The 22,103-nt window shown below is 39.1% G+C and overlaps 1 protein-coding gene across 13 annotated transcripts in view; it reads right to left on the bottom strand.

Moving 5' to 3' along the window:
- The window catches only part of BRSK2 (BR serine/threonine kinase 2), a 331,220-nt gene extending 313,982 nt beyond the window's left edge, over positions 1 to 17,238 (bottom strand). For 3 of the 13 annotated variants that reach the window (XM_062609362.1, XM_062609360.1, XM_062609365.1), the window contains exon 1: positions 16,509 to 17,015. In XM_062609362.1, coding sequence (XP_062465346.1) covers positions 16,509 to 16,602 — 94 coding nt within the window. In that variant the 5' untranslated portion in view covers positions 16,603 to 17,015. Of the gene's footprint in view, positions 1 to 16,508 lie in introns of all 13 variants that reach the window. The other 10 variants (XM_062609363.1, XM_062609371.1, XM_062609366.1 and 7 more) reach the window with 8 other exon arrangements.
- Positions 17,239 to 22,103: the final 4,865 nt, after the last annotated feature.

The raw sequence follows: 22,103 nt of genomic DNA, 5'->3' as shown, positions 1-22,103 counted from the left end.
ATCAAAAAAGTTATTTCCAGTACTGTTAATAGTTGTTACTATGAGAGCCAGAGGTAAGAGGTTTTGGAAACACAAAACTGGAAGAAAAAAAAAAAAATGGTACTGCATATGTATTGCTTCTTAGTCATCCACTTTTGAATTACTAAATGTTTCTCTTCAGTAGTATATGCCATTTTAAATAAGAATTACAGTTAGCAAAAAGAGAATGCATCAGGTTGTTGTTGGGTTGTTTTTTTTTGGTACAGCTTATAATCAAATCATATTTGACTAATATTCCTATCTATATCCTTTAATGACTTTTATCTAGTCTTTGCTGACGTTGTTTGGTCTACATATAATTCCAGATATAATTCAGAAGCAGAAACTACAAAATATTCTGACTTAAAACAGCTTTCTGGCAGCACCCATTTGCTGACTTCAGTGTGGGGATTCTCATATGGACATATGGAAGACAATACATCCCACAGTAGAAAATTGCTCTGCTGTGAGGAACTGCGGTAAATTCAAGGAAATGTCAGTGAAGCAGTGGAGCTGCAACAGGGAAAGAAAAACCAAACAAACAGGCATAGCAAGAACAAAAATCTGACCCATCATTACATGTGTTTTCTTGTAAAACAATCTCTGATCAAAACAGAAATGGTACAAATCAGATGAACAAGGAGAAGTTTAGACTCTCATTTAAAACAGTCTGTTATAACCAGGGGAAAAATCCAGGATGGCAATATGCCAGTTTAAAACTGATGTTTAAATACTATTTGCATATGAACTGGCTCATGTTACACAAATTCCAAAATGTGGTGAAATAGCACATCTATGCAACTTCACAGCTGGACAAACATTAGGAGGGAAAAAACTGTGAAGGTCACGTTACCAAATGCATCCATGAACAAAACTAGAACCAGTAAGAGGACAATTTTAAATACTTTCCTTTCAAATTTCAATACTCTGCAAGTGAGGAGATAATAGGAAATCAAAGAAAATGTGTATCTGAGACAGGCTATGGACACTATAATCATAGCTGCTTCTCAGTTAAGAAATAAAGTCTCTGAGATTTAATTCTTCCTGCGGTACATGTACAGTTACATGATTGATCCCATACAGTTACAGTTTGATCGCATGTTACACAGGATCAAAACAAGTCTTATCAAGTTCAACACCCTACCTCCAGCAGAGGCCATAAACCACTTAAATTCATTTTTAGGCTGGACACATAATTTGAGATTTTTGCCTATGCAGGCAATAACACATTTTGCTTCCAAAAAAAATGACCAGCAACCACCTACAGTAGGCATTATGATATTGTGTGTTTTACATCACAAACAAAAATGGGAATAAACAAAAATAAAATCATGTTTCGGAGACTGTGGGTTAGGCAAGAGCTAGCAATGCTTTGACATCTACAATGATATTTTTATGTTTAAAAAAATAGCTCTAAGATGACAAAAGCTCTGAATCTTTAACATTTAAAGATGTCAAATCCCCCCTCTGTGTATATTACTTTTATGCTAAAATATCTCCACTCAGTTCAGTGGATTTACTCCCAAATCTCCCTCTTTACAATTAGGAGTAGGCAAACCTCAAGTAAGCTTTCGGTTTCAAGATCTGTGACAGGTAATTGTGATAGGGGGTTGGGGAATTTTCTTTTTTCTAGCTTTCCCTTTTAATTTTACTTCCTTTTCACCTTCTGTCACCTGCAATTTTTAATTCTTAAAAATTAGAAATTGACACTATCCCTTTAATACATAAGATACATGCACGGAAAGTTCTTAGCATGGATCAGACTCTGATCCCAAACTGTGCAAGTGATACATGCACTAGGCTGGACACCCTTCATAATTGAGACAAACCTGGCAAAAAGAGTCAAGATTTACACTTTTTTAAAGTGTCACAGCTGAGACAATAATTTTGCATCATGTGCCTTAGCTGGCATAAATATCTTGATAATTGTCAGCTTGGACACAAGCCAAGTCAGTAACTTTTGTTTTACTTTACAGACATAAATTAGGTTGCAAAGACCACAGTCAAAATTCAGTACATAAAAAAAAAAAAAAAAAATAAATCTGGAATTATTTACCCTAAAACCTGAAACTGAAGAAATTACTACTTCTGTGCAGCTTCAGTTATTTAAAAGCTTGCTTCCTAGCCCTCCCCCTCTTTTTCTTTTTTTTTTTTTTTTTTTAATACTTCAGGTTTCAATCATAACAAAATTGAATGTCTTCCTACAAGACAGAGTATTTATGCAGTAAAGTACTTGCAGATACAGCATGATTTTGACATTTACTGTAGTCCTGAAAAGGAAACAAGCCAAATGCATCCCTGGCACAGACTTAATAATTTCAGAAACATTAGCATGTAACTCTGGCTTACCATCTCAAAAATAGTAAGGACTAATATTTTATCTACTTTGCGAACTCCCACTTTTACCTCCCAGTACATAACTTAGTACTTCAAAAATGGGTCTTAAGTGGGACTCAAGTGATATGTAAATCTCCTACTAGCAAAAGGGTAAATGTCACTCCTAGGGCACTGATGAGAAGATTTTCTTTCCCCATTAGCCAAAATATGTTTTCCAGGCAGTAACTTGCAATACTAACTATCATTAAGGCTCATATAACAGACTAGTAAGGTCATCCCTTGAAATACCAAAGAATGTTCTAAATTCTCAAGCTCATCAGCAGCCTCCTCAGAAATGCCTGCATTCCTAACAATTCAGCTAGTCTTTAGAATAACCCATTAGCCTCACCACCCACTTCACTCCGACCTTTCCAGGCAATAGTTCTGGAAGCTGAAACCTACTGAAATAGCATTTGGTAAATATCATTTTACCAAATAAGACTGTTGGTATTATCAATTGAGTGCATTTATTAACCTTGCTTTGCCTTTTAAATTCCACTTCCAAATTTAGGTAGGGGTGCTGATGAGGTGAGGATTCAAAATGAAAACAGTGGATATATAAGGACTATAGGACAGCTTAATTTGAGGCATTTTTAAATGCCTCTCTATCAGTCTGCCAGAAGTTGCAAAGATGACTTAGGAAAAAGAAAGAAAAAGCCCACACCACCAGAGGGCTGCTGCCTGCAGGAAAATGAAACTGCTGCATTTTAACACTACAGCTCCACAGAAGCATAAATAAAAGTGACCAAGTTATAAATCTTTTGTAAGTAGAACACACAGCATCATACAAACACTGTTTTACTCAGTGACATTTTGTTTGAGAGATGAGGGACAAATGTCCTAAGCAAAAAAACAACACAAGTCAGCATAGGCACAAATTGTCAGAATGGAAACATCAAAGCAATTTTTCTATTTTATTAGGTAGGTAGTTAATGCAATTTCAGTTTTAAACTGCAGATTTTAAACAAAAATCTTTAAACAAAGATTTCAGCATTTATGTTTCTATATTAGAATAATCAAAGGGAAAATCTATCGAAGACAAATACAGCATGAAAAGGTATCATCACCTGGACAGACCAAGCTGTATGGTCCAGTCTCCTCAGGAGATGAAAATCTACAGAGGTACATTAAATAAAATGAAGCTAGCAAAAATGGACACTAGTGAAAAAGAAAAATAAACAAACAAACAAAAAAAAAAAATCACTAGGCCTGAACAGTAGGGTTATCCCAGGCCTTTCCATGTTGCCTTTTATTTCTTAAAAAGCTACCAGTACTTACTGGCTAATCATGCCAGTCACAAAAAGGAAGTTGAGATTTATCATAATTTTACAATAGAGCATCATGGGAAGGAAAAAAAAAACAGACAAAAGAAGATAAATAAACTTGCCAAAGGCTCCACCCGAAGTCAATGGCTGAGCCTCTTAGGGCCAGTGAAGACGACATAGTTATTGTTTCTGTATAATCTGCCTTACAACTGCACAATTAGATGCACAGAGCCTGTATTGTATATGTCTCTACTACTCTTCCCCCAAGAAATGGCCTGGCTAGGTCTCTGTAGCATTTTAGAGACTATCAGAGTACAAATAGGGACCCAATCCTTTGAGGAGTTGAGTACCTTTAATCCAACAAGCCTTGAGAGTACAGAATAATCTTTCACATCCAAATTAGAACTCTACAGCATCAATCGCAAGATTGTTATTCTGCATCCACAAAAAAAAAAAGCTTGACATGAAATCATAGCTACACAAAGCATACAGTACACTACACATATAAATCCACATCTGACATACTATATTGGTTTGTAGGAGGTGCAAAGTTTACCAAGAGAGCAGAGCAACAGCACAACTGGTACAAGTAAATAATCAGGTAAAGATGGGCAAGCCTGGACTTCAACACAGATTAAGGTTCTTAACTGCTCTGGCACGCTTCTCCAACCTTCACACAGCCTGCACTGCCCTATTTTCACTGTTGCATGTGCCAGGAGTAACAGTGTTACCCACAAGTGCTTGTGTTTCACCTCTGATTGCAAGGTAGACATACCCTTTAAGGAGGATCCTTTGCCATGTTTTCAACTCCCATCATTTCAGTGAGACAAAAAAGGCCTACAGCAAACAAGTTTCTCCCCTCTAGTGCACGCTTCAGAAATTTACAGTAGTGTAGACACTTGAACAGTAAACATGAGATTAAGTTTGCTCTTCTAACCACACTTTTTATGAATTCTTTAGAAGCAGTCCACCTGATTCAATGGCAATAAGAGTAACAGTGATGACAGCATTACAACACAGACCCAGAAACCATGCCTATTTTTGCAATATTTCTTCCAAGCAGGAAGAGCCAGCTGGTAACAACATGGCAACTGTCCCAACCATGGTAGTAGTCTGGTGGTTACTTTCCCTAGCAAGGACACAGCCCTAATAAAGTTAAGGACATTTTCTACATCCTGAAGCTTAATGCTAACTGGTCAGGTGGTTTCAATATACGTATGTCTGGAATACTAGAGAAGAATTGCTGCTAAATATATTAAAACATTTGCAGGCTTTAACATGTCTGTTAGCTGAGCAGACAGCCTTCTGCTTTAAGGATGAAAGACAGTAATTTATAAAATGCTGGACCTGTATTTTCAATTTGAAATTAATTCATTTACAGCATCATTCCACTCTGTGCTCTAATTTGCTTAAATATTCATCGCAGAGGAGATGCATTCCTAGGCTGCTCTTAACTAGAAGACTGCCAGAGGTCTGCCTCTGCTACCGTAAATGGGAAGCTTGCTCATGGGTCGAACTCCCCTCCCATATAAACTTGTTCAAGGCCTCGAAATCACTGGTATTGCACAGATATAACTGAGTGGGGAATTTAATTAAGTAATGCCTTCAGCACAATCAGGAAACAACCAGAAGCAAGAAGATGTGATTTCACAAATACAAGCAATGAAATAAACCACAAACCCCAAAGAAAAGGAGCATAGGACAAACCCCAGAAACACCAGGAGAGATCTCTCTTTGTTGGTGATGATTAGCGATTTTAATTGAGCTTTACTAATCCAAATGAGTGAGAAGATGGGAGGGAGGGAAGGAATTGTATATTTAAATACTTTCAACAGCTAATGGAAAAAGCTGTTTTAAGGCTGGTGCTCACAAAGTATAAGGAACCTTAAAAGCTGTACAACTCACAGCCATGCCTTCTCAACAACAACAACAAAAAAAAAGCCCACATTTAATAGGGCTATAGCACTTGTGTCATTGCCAAGTTGTAATATAATACATGGCTTTGTCTTTGGTGACGATTTTTGTAGAGACAGGCATTGCAAACACACAAGCAGCTCTCAGCCTTCCTCTCAGCTTTCTGCATGAAAGGACTACTTCAAATGCTGCTACTGTACCAAAATGGATACAGTGAGGAAATGCAGAGAGGGCTCCCTTCGTCCCACGCTCCCTAATCACTGAGCTCAGCTTTCAAATAGAAAGGACCAAGTTCCAGTCCCCATCTTCCCTTCAGCAGCAGGAAGTAGGCAGGAACACAGCCTATCAAGCTAGCTGGGGATTCCCCCAGCACTAAGGAATCACAGTGTGGTTTAGCACCACTTTTTCCTCCTAACTTTTGTGTAAGAGTCTTAAGGTAAGAGCAGTATCTGAAGGGTAGCAGGATTCCAGCAATCCCAATCTCTCATATATACACACACAAAAGCCCAAGTGAGTTTAGTATCTTAGCATGAAAAGGATTATATGCAGATAATGTAACATGAATTATCTTTCCTCTCAGTTCACAACCTAGGCAAGACACATGAAAGACAAAACATATATATGAGAAAATAATTCCCCAAGTGCATTCTCACACAGTGCACCAGTGTTAATTTTCCAAAGACAGGGCATCTAATAAGAAGTGGGAGAAAAACGCAGAACTACTTTATTTTTCAGTCTACCATGACCATACAGTTAAAAAAAAAAACCCACCCAAGCCACATCTCTAAGAATAAATTATCACTTATTTAGATGTAGGCTATTTTCTTGCTTAGAGTATTTCTACCTGCTCTTCTAGCAGTAACTATCACCCTATTTAAATAGGGCTGAAATGATTAAGGGGTTCAGTCCTGGAACTGCAACATTCCCAAAGGTTTTCTGATAATAACTTTCTAGTCTTCATTAATTTGCTGTAGGAGACTGCAGAGGTAGCAAGAATGAAATACCTGTCTAGCATCCTCTGGATAAGGATACCAATTCTTCAATCAGTTTCCAGTTTGAAAAGGCAAGGTAACTTTGACATTTGAAAAAAATATAAACCAAACAAAAACACCCCACAAACCAAAACCAACTCCCCAAAAGAACATCGAACTAAAAAACAGATGACCAGAAATTCAAAAGGAAAACTCCAGGCCAATCTTGTACCTGCTACAGAAGGTCATCCCAACAAGACAGCCAAGCTACCCATCATTTACAACCTGAAAATAAGATGAGAGCTTTGGAATAAAGTACTGGGAGAAATGAAGAGCTTCGAGTACGGTAAAACTCTAAATCAAATCCATTCCTTAATCTTAGGGACAGGTCACAGTAATTAAAAAGAATTCATGCAGTCACTGAATGAAACTTACCCAGGGGGAAGAGCTGGTATGATGAGTAACCCAACACTCTGCTGGCAAACAATCAACAAAGGCATGAAAAAATTTTAAACACCTTACATAGTGCATTTCATACCACAAAGATACGGAATGTTAAGTCTTCTTTTCCTATTTAAACTTGTGTTTTAATCCAAATGCAATAAAACAGTAGTCTTAGCAAAGTCCTGTGTTAGCTTTATCAGAGCAAAACATGGATATTTTCTTTTTTTTTTTTAACAAACATTAAAAGAATACCTCACCAGCTCATCTTACTGTTGGTCCCTCTTCCTCACAGGGTAGGTGAGCCAACATTACAAGCCTGATCTACAATGTATCTCATTCTGGACCAAAGCAACAAAACAATCACTTTTCCAAGAGTATTTGTGTAGAAATCTAGCGTCTGCATCACTAGCCACACATAGAATGATTAGGAAAGAGTGAAAGAAGGTAAAGAGCCAAGCAATTCCATCAACATTCCCTTCTGGGTGAATATGAAGACCTGGTACGTTCTCATCTGCAGGTGAAGGACCGCTGCTCAACCTTTGGCAGACTGAAACAGAAACATGCTTCGCCAACCCTCACACAGCCTGCACTGCCCTATTTTCACTGTTGCATGTGCCAGGAGTACAGTGTTACCCACCAGTGCTTGAGTTTCACCTCTGATTGCAAGGTAGACATACCCTTCAATCAGGATCCTTTGCCTTGCCATGTTTTCAACTCCCACCATTTCAATGAGGCAAAACAGGACTACAGCAAAAAAGTTTCTCCCCTCTAGTGGACTCTTCAGAAAGTCTACTCTAACAGTAGGCTTGAGACAGATAGTAGAAAATTAACATCTTTTTGGTCCAGACCAAGCTTGCTTCTCCCAGAAACCAGCTCCTCCATTATTTTTGTTCCAGTCAATAGTGCTTTTAATAGCTAAATGACAAGGGCAGTCAGCTTATGACACATAAAGCTGAACACACAAAGGGATGACACTGCAAAAGCAGAGGTTGTTAATACATACATATTGTAGACATTATTAACAAATATAAACATTATCACACGGGTTTTTTCTCCCATGTTAAGCATATACTGCAAAAGATAGTAAATCAAAATTGCAAAAGCCTCAGGCTATAAAGAGAGTATATTGTTTTGAAAGAAGCAGGCAGCCAGAAGAGCACTTACTAAATGGAGGCTTGAAAACAGTTCTCTTTCTTTTTTCCTATTTTTTTTTCCTTTTTCGTTTAAGTTAAGCACTTCACTGGAAATATCATGCCTATAATTCTCACATAGTGTTGGAACACTAAAACAAAAAAAGAAAAAATTATAGTACTTGTACACTCTAAGCCACTTAATGCTGGCTTCTTTCCTGAATCCCCTCCTTGCACCCTGCATTAACCCATTTACTGTCAGTTGATGGTAAACTCTTGGAACAAAGCTTTTGCCAGCAATAATCTCCTTTTGTCAGTAATTGGCAACTTATCTACTTTTTTTCTTTCTTTTCACCAAACTCCTTAATTATAAAATCACTGATTATTGTTAGCTAAGAAACTGAACAGAATCTATCAGCGGTGAGCTACACAAGGACAGTCCCTTCCAGTCTAACCTCATACTCTCCACTATCCCAGATTAAAAAAGTTTATTTGAAGAGGAAAAGAATTTTTTTAATTTCTTGTTAATTATACACCAATCTTTATGCAAGGAAGCCAGAGCAGGAACAGTGGAAGTCTAAAAGGCAGAAACTGCCTGGCACAGCCAAGGGGGGCAAAACAGTAAGGTCAGCCATTAGCACTTTATGAAAGAGCTATTTAGGGCAGCTTTAGGACTACTTCAATTTATGTCACTTAACAATGACCTTTGTGGCCTTCAGGATATAATTCTCACAAACTAAAAACTGAGCAAGCTTACAATTCAAGGTAGGTATTCTGTTCCATCCACTCCAGCACTGAATAACTATCCATCAGCTAACTGCACCATCCTGAGGGTTACCCTGCACTACTATGAAGGCAGCAGTATCATTTGCAAGAGAATGTACCTGGATTTGTTTAAACACTGTAATTTACCTTTCTTGTCAATATTGCTCTTCATCCTCAGTCTCATGCTACACTTTCATTTATTAGCCTTTAAAACCCCAAGGTCATTGCAAAAGAAACAGTATATTCCTACCTCACAGGCATCTCTGCCATAAATGGCGCATTCAAGAAAAAAATGCTTGCAGCTACATCAATAGTGAGTAATACACTTGTATGAAAGGAACCAATACAATTTCTGTTGCACCACCTAAATTCCATTTGAACCAAATTTTTAAACCTTTGAAGCAATGAAAAAAATATTTTGGGGTGAAATTTTTTATGTAGCTTTTACCAGAATTTTATCAGGAATGTTTCTAGTCTGTAAACAGACTTACAGGAATTAGTAAAAAATGTTATATTCCTACTCAAAATGTAGAACAAGTCAAACAGAACTGGAAAAGTACTATTAATATGCTCTAAACACATGCATTTGAAATTAAGTAAGTCTGATTTGGTTGTATTTGTGTACCTTTAAAAAAAAAAAAAACACCTTTCTAGAAAGCTTCACATCTTCCAGGAAAGGCTGCTCATGGAAATCATACGCGCTGTCCAGGAAAACTTAATTTTCAGTTTGCACTTGTAAACTTTTGTGTGAACACTTCCAACATAACTGTCCAAGTAGAACGTAACACTCTTATGCAACATATCCAGACAACATTCAAGAATACAGTTTAAATCTTTGAATAATGTTTAAGTGCAACTAATTGGTAAGTGAGGTAAAGACAGCTGTTGAAAGGTAATAAAATAGTTGTTGCCCAGAAAAATCTGGAAAAAAAAAAAGAAGGACTTAAAGGAAATCACTCTGTACTTACAGACACTGCAGATGAAAACTGTTTATAAGAACACTATTTACAATTATTCATGTTACTCTACAGATCATTGTGAATGTTTTGTAGAAACACAGTACTGTGTATGAATGAAATGAAAATGGAACCATCTCATATTCCATTAGTAGAAAAAAACCGGCATCAATGAGTAGGATTGGTAAACATCTTAGGTTTGTTTAAAATAAAATCAATTTATTCTTTTTTAAGATATTTCTTAATAAAACAACCCACAATATACAACACATGCCACCCTTACTTAGTTATCACAGGCTTGTTGATCTTTCTGCTTAAGTTAGCTCAACTTCAAACCCAGACCAACTTCACAAAGGCAATTTACAGTATCTCACATTTGAAAAGGAGCATTCCTTGAGCATTCATTTATGTCTCTGCCTTTGCCTTCACAGAAATCTATACTCAGGCTTCCACCTCTTGTTATTTTGACTGTTTTCCTATATGCATAATACATTCCTCATGCGATATCTCTTACTTCAGAGGGCATTATTTCCAAATTCCTCATTTCCTTTCAAATTTCTTCTGAAAGCTGGAATTCTTTAACCACCTACATTTGTTATATATTATTTACCTACTAATTTTGAAGTGGATGTCAATATTTATTATCACAATTGCAATTAATGTTTCACTCTCTAAAGCATACAATATTGAAGACTTTCCAAAATGTAATGTTTGGAGTAAATTTATGGTATACTGAAAAGTATTGCAATGTTGGAGAATCCAAAACATACACTGGCGGATCCACCCAATTCTGACAACTGCTCTTCTCATGGATGCATAGATTTTTCAGAGACCAGAAAGAATTCTTGCCAAGAGGTGAATTCTACTGAGAAGCTTTTTTGATTTCTGCAACCTCTCTCATACTAACACAGTCCTTCTTACTGCAGCAGCACAAAATGACATCAGAATGATGATGAAAACCAGAAGAGTTCTGCAGCAGTACAAGAACTCTATGTGTGAAATCACTGCTCCCATAGTTACCACTTACATCTGAAACATAGATATATAAACAGTCATACAGTACTGCTCATTTGACAGTATCTGAATTTTAGAAACTCTTGGGTAAGAAAGCGTACTGTGCTTTACAACGGAAAACAATCATTCAGAGTCTAGTTGAATTTTCAATAAGTTCACAATAATTCTGCTATGATACTGGGGTAAAAGACTAATAGTATGCTTCCACAAAGTTTCCAGAAGGATAGAGCTAAAAATCCTTTTCACTGTAGTTAGCAAATAGGAATTTGCTTTAAAAACAAACAAACAAAGGGTTAAAAGTCCTGAAAGGGATATCTGAATTGTGCAATACAGAGATGCCTGTGCTCTGCAGTTCAGATATGTGGCATGGTGATCCTAGTTCACTTCAGTTAGTAATGCAGTACTTTTGAAGGCAAACAATACTTTTGAACAATCAGACCAAAGGTGTATATAAAGTTAAGAAAGACCAAATCCCTCAAAACTCATAATCATTACTTGAAAATCCATTAAGTCTACATCACTATGACATAACCTTTCTTGGCAAAATTTCATTCTTAAGACTTCTACTCTCCACAGTATCACTTGCAATATTTTACTTCTATGATTACTAAATAACCATCTAAGTCTTCACAGACTATAATGACAAAGGGTATGGATTCACTATTTTGAAAAAAAATTTTTTAAGAAAACTAAAAAACATACATGAAAACATGAATAGAATATATACTGGTTTGTTTTTTGTTTAAAAAGGCCATGGGGAAACTACAATAATGATTTACAATAATGATTTACACCTCTGTAATGAAGATTTCATCTAGACAACTAAATAGAATAAAGCTAGACTCCTTAGATTCTCTCTAGATCCAACACACTGGGACGGACTGAAAAAACTGTAGCAGTATGAATGAAAAGGATATACTTTGTGTAGCAAACTTACCTAGGGAAACCAGGCTTCTGAGGTCATATTGTCTACGAAACACTCCTTGAATAGAATCACAGAACAGAGCTAAAGCTTTAATTTCAACCAAAATTGACAGACAGATAAAAAATTAATAAATTTGTTCCTGCCGGTGTCATGGAAACAGGTGGTTAAGGCCATTAAGAAACATCCTGGTTAAGCTCTCACTGAATTAAAGGCTATTAAATTCACTAAGACCCAAATCTAATAATTTTTGGTTCCTTACATAACCCAGTAGCATACTGCTGAACACCTCACTGATGGCTCATACATAATTAACATTATACCCCAATATAGCTATAAGTTACATGTTACACAATCCAGTAAAGGGACCCCCTACACTTTTTGCAAAGGTGAAAGTGCTGTGAGTTTCAAGCAATATTCTTTACATTGTATGTCTGCAGAACTGGGCTTAAAACCGAATGAAAGAAACAAGACAAATAGATCAGCAACATGAATTTTTTCATCAAGTTTATCTCAAAGTGAACAGGGCAACTCCCACTTAGAGCCAATATCTATTGCTTGTGGACAAAGCAGCACTTCAGTAATTTCTACTGGACACTGAATTGATGCCATAGCAAACAATGGTGCTGAAGCCTATATGGTGACTATCACATGAAAACACAAGAAAACCCTCCAAAATGCTGAAGCCCTTCACAAGAAAAGCTTCAGTTCCTCATCTTTGCATTCATTAGTAAATATTCACTACAGAAAATCTGAATTAATCTTCAGAGGTTCAAGGATGAAACAGTTTAATGAGGCCCAAAGAAACACATGAAGAAAGAAATTTAAAAAAGTAATAATTAAAAAGCAAGGAATACCCAAGAAGGTGATTTCACACAGAATTAGTGACAAATGGAGATAAACCTCTGATCTAGAAGTAAAACAGCGCTTCATAATCAGGTATGACTGGGGTTTCTCGAGTCACTGTTTCCATATGTGTTATTGTAACATGACACACATCCTTTGCTCATTACTGTTAATTACAATGAAAACCTCCTATAATTAACTACAGAAAAATTGGATAAAAAAACCTTTCCACACATACTTGTATATACATATAGTAATAAGCTTTTGCACTGACAGTTCTGTATAATTCTTTTAGTACAACAGTTAAGATTATACTGCTTCATGTATTCTTGCAAAACCATTCAAAGAGATTTCCATGAGCTATTCCTCCAGCTGATAGACAAGAGGTGCTCTGAATTCAACTTATTACAAAAGCAAACCATCTTATTGTAGTAGTCAGATTATATGTTATGCCGTGTTATTAAAAATAACTTCCCTTCATTCCTGTATCATTCCCACTACCAGCAGAGACCTAAGCACAGACACTTTTCAGCACTGCCCCATGTAGCCCTTTTCCACCATCTCTGCCTAAGAAGCCCTAATTCTCTCTCTGTGTCACCAGTCACCCTCAGCAAGCTTGACTGATGCACCAGCCCAGGTGTGCACTCAGGACACACTTTCCATAGCCCTTTTTTTTTCCTAATCAACACTTTGAACAATGGTCATTATCCACCAATTTGGACTGAAGGCACTTCTGCATCAGTTTTGCCCACCCACAGCCAGATGTCACCAGGTTCCATGAATGTCCCAGATATGGCAACTGGACCTCTTTGCAGGGGCCAGTAGGCTGCTATTGGTAAACACTTTTCTTCAGCTATCAAAGTGTGAATCAGTGAGAACTTCACAGAGAGAAAGCCAGTGAGAGTTCTACTTACCATTAAGTTCTCCCTCCGTGACACCCTAAGTCTGCCCTGAACTATTAACTCACACCCCTGCCCAAAACCCCCTTCTTTTGATCACAGTAAAAAGCAGCTAAGAGTGATTAATACATTTGCATGATACTGATGTGTCTCAGAGCAAAGCTAGACCTGTCTACCTGATATAACTTTATAGAGTCAAGAATTTTTCACTCAAAATAAAAACTGATATGAAGATCACTTTAAAATGGATGGGACTTAGCAACACAATTTAATGCTTTCTTTCCATTCATCATTACGTGTTGCCAGATTTTATTTCTCACTCCTCCTCATACCTTCGGGAGATGGGGGGAAAAGGGGATATTCCAAACCATCACCTCCTAATCTTCCAAGCTCTAAAGGAATGATTACAACTACTATTTTCTTCAGCCATATGCCACTGCAAGCCAAACACCTTTGTATTTATAACTTTTTAGACACAAGAACATACATGTGGTGAATCAGGCCTTCACACTGCACTTGTCCTCTCTCTAAAATGCTGCAGGTTGCTTGCTTACCATCCAAAACAAGCAGGATGAGGACTAGCTCTACGTACCACACACTGTTCATGCCATTCTGCATGCTCCCAAATGCGATTAGCACAGAAAACGCGAGAAGACCAGAATGCATCTTTCCATATTTAGCCACGTATGTTTAAAACAGAGTTAGATTTTACCTCAGTGCATTATTCCATTTATCAAGGGCGGGTATAGCAAGGAAGACAGACTGACATCAGCTACTTTAAGATGTCTCTTCCTCCTCCTCCTCCCCCCCCCCCCCCCCCCCCCAGTTTCTGTGACACCATGCATTGTGCATCTTATGTGCATTCATGTGTGCAAACAGCAGAGAAATCTCTATAAAGATCAGTTATATGGTAAAACTGCAAAAGGAAACTTTCATCCTTGTCCAGCTGGTTGAATAACTGCAGAGGCCAACAGCAGCAAGCCCCTAAATACATCCTCTCCTTCTCCCTCCACCCCCACGTCTCTAATCACTTAGGAGGAAGATAGGAAGATTAGTAGAGAGGAAAAAAAATAACCAAAGCTGCAGATAACCCTTTAGAACCACAACATCAGGCTATGAGACATGGAGCAAAAGGTTAACGTAGCTGTATTTTCAGGAATCTCAGACACAATTGTATTTAAAGGGGAGGGAGGGATGCCGAGAAGGTGAGAGAGAGAAAATAGGAAATAGTGATAAAGACAAAAATGGATTTGTCATGTACAGCTGGCTCTTTGATCACCTGGACAATCCAGGAAAGGATTACCGGGAGAAATAGAGCAGTTTTGTTAACAATACACTGCTATTTTTTGGTATTTTCATTATCAGACCAAATTTTAGTAAGAATACAGCTGTAGAAGTAAGGGCTTATTGAGCTCTGCAAAGAATAAAGGTGGTAACCAAAACACTGACAGGCAGCTATCTTTTAGCAGCTGATACACGGAAGAGATTTCGGGAAAAAAAAAAAAAAAAAAGTCACTTTCACTAGAAGACAGTGTCATCTTCATCCATGTCTCCGAATGGTTGCTATGGGGTTGTGAAGAGGAGGGGAAGGATGGGGGGGGGGGGAGTGTATAATCAATCATCTCAGAAGAGCATTGCTTCTTTCAGAGAAAGATCTGGATTTTGACTGTGTCCCTAAGAAAATTGCGGACTGCAGAGCTGCTGCCATGCAGAGCAGTGAGGAAGCAGGCAAAGGAGAGGCAGCAGCTGGGAATGGAAACGCCTATTAAATCCTTTAGACAACAGATGGGCAAAGCTCGGCTGGGTTATTAAAAAAAAAAAAATATATATACACCACAATGCATCATGTTTTATTGTCCACTCATAATGAACAACACTTAACACCCACATGCCAAAAGAAGCCCCCCTATGGCTGATATGGCTGATCTTCCCCTTTCCCTAAATTATAATCTCAAATCTTAATCGATTTCTGGGGGGCTCCTGACCCACTGAATTTGCCAGATGCCATTGTTTATTGCACCTGTTACTAAAATAAATAAATAAATAAATAAATAAAGGAAGACATTTGGGCTTATTTTTAGGGTTTTTCTTCCAATCAATGCTCCCCTGCCCTTGAAGTGAATATGCTATCCAAGCAAGCAACAGTAAGTCCAGATCTTGAATGCATTTAAGAGATCTAATTATGTCATGTAGGGCAGAAGCATCTGCTCTCTGCTAATACCCTCCACTGCTTCCTCTTTTTAATATTTCTTACCATTGTTCCATTCAGGAAAATCTGCTGGGGGCAAGTTTCATAAACAAGCTTTAAGAAAAATAATTAAATAATCTCCCCTCCCCCCCAATCCCTCCTACAAAAACACAGCATAACCAAAATGAATTCTGCTACCAATCCTCTATTTTTCTTTTATTTCTGACCCTACCCACAAAAACCACCAGCCCATCCATCCATATTTGCTAAATACCCACAGCAGTCAGTGCCACAGACATACTGTACATATTTCCAACCCCCCAACTGCACCTTAAGGACTACACCCTTTTCAATCATGATGTCATGAAATACTGCTGGTGACTCCCCCACTACCACCACCTCCTTGGTACTACAGGCTGTGAACCTTTAATTTCAATATAATTTGATTAAAAAGAAAATGCTCCTAAGTAGGGCAGTGAAGAAATTGATGTGAAAATTCACCACCAGCAGAGCATCTATTCATCTAATTTTTCCTCCGCATGCACTCCGGCTGTCATCAGAACAACACCCATTAGCAGGAGTAATGAACATAAAGCATCCTGGGCTACTCTTTTTCTTTTTAGGGAAAGGGAAAAATGAAGAAAAGAAAGAATAAATAAAGGCAAAAATCCCATATGAATATTACCTCCACTAAAACAGCAAATGGGAAAACCTAAACCCTCATATATCCCATCCCCAACATCTCACTGGCTGCTACAGCATCTTCCCGCTAGCGCCAGTGCTGCTGCAAAAGAACCAACCTGTCTGTCCTTTTCCTAAGGTTTTCTCCAAACGATAGGGTCCAACATATTGTGCATGTTGAGCTCCGCTTCCTTCTTTTCCTGTTGATGTCATTTCTACCTGGATCTGTAATTCTGCAATGTGTATGTGCTGATGAGATGGAATTTCTCTCTCTGCAGTTCTTTAAATTCCCACTCTGCAGCTGTGCAAGCAAAGCACTCTTTTTTTCTCTTTGCTTTAGTCCACTTGGTTGCAGGTTTTTCTCTTCCTCCTCTTTCCTCTCTCTCACGTGCGTGTTTTCTCGCTGGGTCTGCCTGGGACGTTGATGGACGAATGAGTTATTTTAATGTTCAAAGAGGGGGATCTCCGATCCAAGCCCAAGGAGCATGATGCTGGTGATCCAAGCTCCGCACGCCTTGCTCCCTCTACGAGCTATTCAAGGGAGAGCCAGAGCCAGAGCAGCGGAAGAGCCGGAGCACGCAGCTGTGATTGACATTAAAAGCAGCCAATCTCCTCATCTGTCACCCCCTTCTCCCCGCCTCCTTCCACTACCTTTTCTTCCCCATCAGCAGCAATTACTGCCTCTGCCTGCCACAGAGCATCATGATCAATGCAATAGCAAATACCTACGTTTATCAATTTATTAATAAGTCATAATTAAGTATAGTTTAATGTGTATATTATTTTAAGAACAAAAAATACACTTTTTTCCTCTGAAGTATACTCCATTATGCAGCTGTACTTCCAGAGTATTAAAGAAAAGCTGAGATTGTGGCAGAAAACAGAAAAAAATAAACAAACCCCACAAAACAAAACAACCTTACTTCTGAAAATGAACCTGAAAAATTAATTGATTCTATTAGATTCTGGAGAACCTACTTCTTCCGTGAGGTTTACCATTTAAAAAGAAACTTTTTTTCTTTTTTCTTTTTTCTTTTTTTTTTGGGGGGGGGGGGAAGAGGGGGAGCAAGGCAAAGAGAAAAACGGTAGGAAAAAGACAGGGCCAATCCTATAACCACTAATTTGATGACAGACTTGCTTTTGAGTTTGATTGGAGCAAATAGAGTTCAGATCTTTAGATAAGCAGCAAAAAAATGGCATGGCCACTATCTTAATTAGACAGACAGTATAAAATCCAGGGATTAGATAGTAATGGGAACTGATTACCAGATCCACAGGCCCTATACTAGCAGCATAAGAAAACTTCCACCTTTTCTGTCCAAGTACTTATGCCTGTATTTAACCTTCAGAGCTTAAGGAGTTGGATGAAATGTGAACTATGCTAATACGTTATGCACAAGCCTGTGTATGGTCCGGAATTCAAAAAGTACATCAGTTTCAGTCAGAGTCCAGGGCTATCAAGATGAAACCAATACATCACTTGAGTTCTGGTTTTATATTCTCTTCTCTGCTCCATTCCAGACAGAGAACTGGTCAAGATATTCTTGTCAAATTGTAACTGAGACACAACACAGAGCAAGGATTCTCAGAGAGGAAGAAGTCAGAGAAGGAAGCCTTGACAAGCATATAAAAGAAAGGCAGAGTGAAGAGAGGGTACAACTTGTACAAGGCCTTATCATTACCTGTTGTTCATTGAGAGAAAGTACTATTTCAGATAGGGTTTTTTTAAAGAGCAAAATCTACCTTTTTTCAATACCTGTATCTACAAATAGCAGCTGCTGATGCAAACTGGAATAAAACTAGAAATTGGTTCTTTACCTGCATCACAGACAACACAACTCTACCCAACAGGTTGCAGAGGAGTTAACATGATGAGGCGGCAAGAGGAAACCACGCTAGTGAACTGAAACCTTAAACCAATTCAAAGGTATCCTGCTGTTTCCTCAGGAAACAAAACCTCAACACCTGTTTTAACCTCTCCCTGCTTTGCTCTTTACGACTCATCTTTACTCACTTCCAGACTGTGCGCTGCAGCAACCTGCCAGCAAGCTCCAAAACGCCTCAAACCGTTCCTGCTCCCCTCTCTCCTTGCGACCACACACTCAGACTGCTCTGCTGAGAGGGTTGCCTCTACGTTTTTCCAACGGCAACCTGTGTTCCCTCCAACCCTCACAGGTGTTTACTTTCTGCCCCTACTAAACTCAACATCAAACTGCCATTTCTCCAAGCTGCTTCCCCCAAACGTTTCATTCAAGCACCATTCTTCCCCTACCTTACTGCAAGCCCAACAGCTGTTCCTCTTTCACCCTTTCATCACGCTTCCACCCCTCTCCCCTCAAGAGCCGCGGTGCGTCGTCTCACACATCTGAGCCCGTAGTTCCTCATCGAGGAGGGAGGAAAAGCAGTTGAGGAAAACGACGCCAACAACCGAGTCGGCACTTCCCCATACCGTCCTCTCATCCCTTCTACTCTACAGCCCCCGATGTAGCCGCGGGACAGGATGGGGAAGGAGAGAGGAAGCAGCGAGCTCTGCTGGCAGCGTCGGCGAGATGGTGGCGGCGCGACACCGCTCTTCCCGCCAAAAGTGGGGTGGGGAGCCTGGGGCTGAGGGGGTTGCACCCTGTGGAGAGGGACAGGGCAGGGAGTTAGGGTCGGCGGCCAAACGGGCGGCTGGCAGGACTGGGAGACCTGCTCCATGGCGAGGGGTGAGGCACTGCCTGCCCCGGCACCGGGTAAACATGCTCTAGGTGTGGTGCAGGACCTGGATAATGGCAGTGCTGACAGACCTGAGGGCTCAAACACCCAACTACCAGGCCCAGAAACATCAAGGGGGGATTCGGCAGGACAATCCGGTGTGTCTTGAGATGGCTGTAAAAGTGGCTCTGAAACATCAGGCAGAAGGCGCCTTCCACACACCATCCATTTGGGATCCTCCTTTCTCTAAGGCTAGCGGGTTGTGATGGGGCTGTTTGAGGTGAGGCAGGGTGGCAGGAGAAGCATCTCCTGGCTGGGCTTTTAGCCACAGAAATCAGGTGTTGGGGTGGAACCAGAATGTGTCGTATTTTTAGACCTTTAACTCCCCTTTAAATGTTGAGTCTGTCTTCTCTGCTGCCACCACCACTATCAAAGGTCCTTACACAGACAGTAAGGAGCAATACTGAATTATGGGAATGTGAGCATAGCTTTCAGAGGCAAAGGCAAAGGCCATTTATTCTTCTAAATTAGCAAATTATCCATCCTGCCATGTTAACGGTGCAGGGGGTGACTATCAGCATAGATCTTTACACTTAACCTCTTCTTAAATTCCAAAATCTGTATTTTAAAGGACGTTTATTAGGAGATTTTGTCTGTATGCAGATAAACCATATCTGGGTCATTATAGTAATAGAAAGGTGAACAATCACATAGTATTGGCCATCCAAGACTAAACTTGTATATTTCATAGTTTGCTTCTGTTGGGCATTGGGGAAAATGAGTTACAGAGCCACAGATGTTACAAATCCCCACCTTCCACCACAAAATATGGCAGAAGTTGAAGATCTGTGTATGGCTGGAATAAGATCAAGAAACTTCATAAACTTTACATGATACTGAATGAAAGATTGGTGAGTTTAAAAGAAATAGAACAAAGCCCACCATGAACAAGGCACACACACACATGCATACATGCTCAAAAACACCCAAACTCACACCTTTTGGTCTCGTGTAGTTATTTTGATTTCATAGTGACATTCTTCTGTATGGCTTATTGCAACAATTTTGACCTTTCATCATAAAGTATTTGGGGGGGGGGGGGGGAATGTTTGGACGCTTCTTGATTCCTGAATTATCAAATGCTGTTTATTTTATTATTTCATACGGAGAAAAATCCCATTTATCTGTACCCCTTTGATCTGAAACTCCTTTGAATCTAGGTTATGTCCCCCTGGTGTGAATTACTTATACAATAACTCCCTCAATTATTTGAAGCCCTGTTTATCCAAATGTTTTGATGTTCCAAAAGTGTTTTGAATAAACAGGGTCCTGCTGTCATTGGGTATATCAGATATCTTTGGGGATGAATATAGGATGATTTCCCCTGACCTTATTCTGTATCATCTTGTGCTTAAATGAACAGGCAGTGTAAGCTTAAGTGTATAGTTAGTGTATTGGCACCATCTTTTTGTTTCATTAAGAGACAAAATCCCAGAAATTTTACTCAGGAAGGACTCAACACAGATGCCAGCAAAAGTTTTGCTTGAGTAAGGAGTGCATAAAAAAAGATCTAGAATGCTGCTCAGTTTTATCATACTTCTATGACAAAGCAAAATTATTTGCATATTTTGGCTTTTTTCATCCACTCCCATTAACACTAGGTTGTGTCTAATGAAAGTCCTCATGTTTATTCACTTTCTTAGACAATTGCGGTTGTCTTTTTTATTCCCATGAGATTTTTAAGGGTCAAGATTGATCATGAAATGATGCAAGAAGCTGGAGGAACAGGAAAGGAAAAGGTCCATCAGGACATTTTTATAAATATTTTTTACTTGTTCAATTGAATATATTTGTGGAGTTAATAATGAAAAACAGGAAGTGTAAGGCTTCCAAGAAAAGGCACCAATAAATTTGTTTAATTAAGATGGAATGAATCAATAGTAGTCTTGTGGTAAGAAGAGTTCATATAAACTAGGAGTTTGTCTCCAACTAGAATAACCTAATAACTAGTACCAATGATAAGGACATATTACAGATAAACAGGACAAAATATTCATATTTACCCTGCTAGGGCAAATATGAATAATGATAATTAATGAACATAATATTTATCATATCATGATAAATATGAATGTGATAATGGCCCATTATCACAACCTGAACCATCCACATACCCATGAACACATGATAACCCTTCGATAAGTAATGTTGGGAATAACATATTTTGGGTATCCCTGGAAGTGTTTAAGGGCAGGCTGGATGGAGCTTTGAGCAACCTGACCTACCAGAAGGTGTGCCTGCCCATGGCAGGGTGTTGGAACTAGGTGATCTTTAACATCCCTTCAAACCCAAACCATTCTAGGATTCTATGAATTAACCTTCTTGTATAGATACTCCATAATAAACTGAGCCAGGTATTTGAGGGTGTCGTGGTTTAAACTCAGAAACCATGCAGCCATTAGCTCACTCATCCCCCTCTTCCTCCCTCCACTTCCGGAAGGATGGGGAGGAGAATAGAAAGAATGTAACTCCCACCAGTTGAGATAAGAGCAGTCCAGTAACTAAGGTATAACACAAATCACTACTGCTACCACCAATAATAATAATGATAAGGGAAATAACAAGGGAAGAGAATACAACTGCTCCCCACTCACCGACCGATACCCAGCCCAACCAAGCAGTGATCTAACCCTTCTGGGTAACTGCCCCCAGTTTATATACTGGGCATGATGTGCTGTGGTATGGAGTACCTCTTTGGTTAGTTTGGGTCAGGTGTCCTGTCTCTGCTTCCTCCCGGCTTCCCCTCCTCCCTGGCAGAGCACGAGACTCAGAAAGTCCTTGGTCACACTAAACATTACTGAGCAGCATCTAAAAACATTGGTGTCATCAGCGCTGTTCCCAGGCTGAGAGTCAAAAACACAGCACTGCACCAGCTACTAACAACTGCTACTGCTTAACCCAGGACAGAGGGACATTTAGGCATCAGTGCTGTTGGAAAACTGGTAATACCTAGATTGAGG

This window comes from Pezoporus occidentalis, unplaced genomic scaffold (assembly GCF_034315485.1).
Source record: "Pezoporus occidentalis ecotype Australia unplaced genomic scaffold, CSIRO_AGI_Poc_V1 ctg137, whole genome shotgun sequence".
Taxonomy (NCBI): domain Eukaryota; kingdom Metazoa; phylum Chordata; class Aves; order Psittaciformes; family Psittacidae; genus Pezoporus; species Pezoporus occidentalis.
Note: the sequence above shows the minus strand (reverse complement) of the source record. Positions and strands in the feature narration are given on the sequence as shown.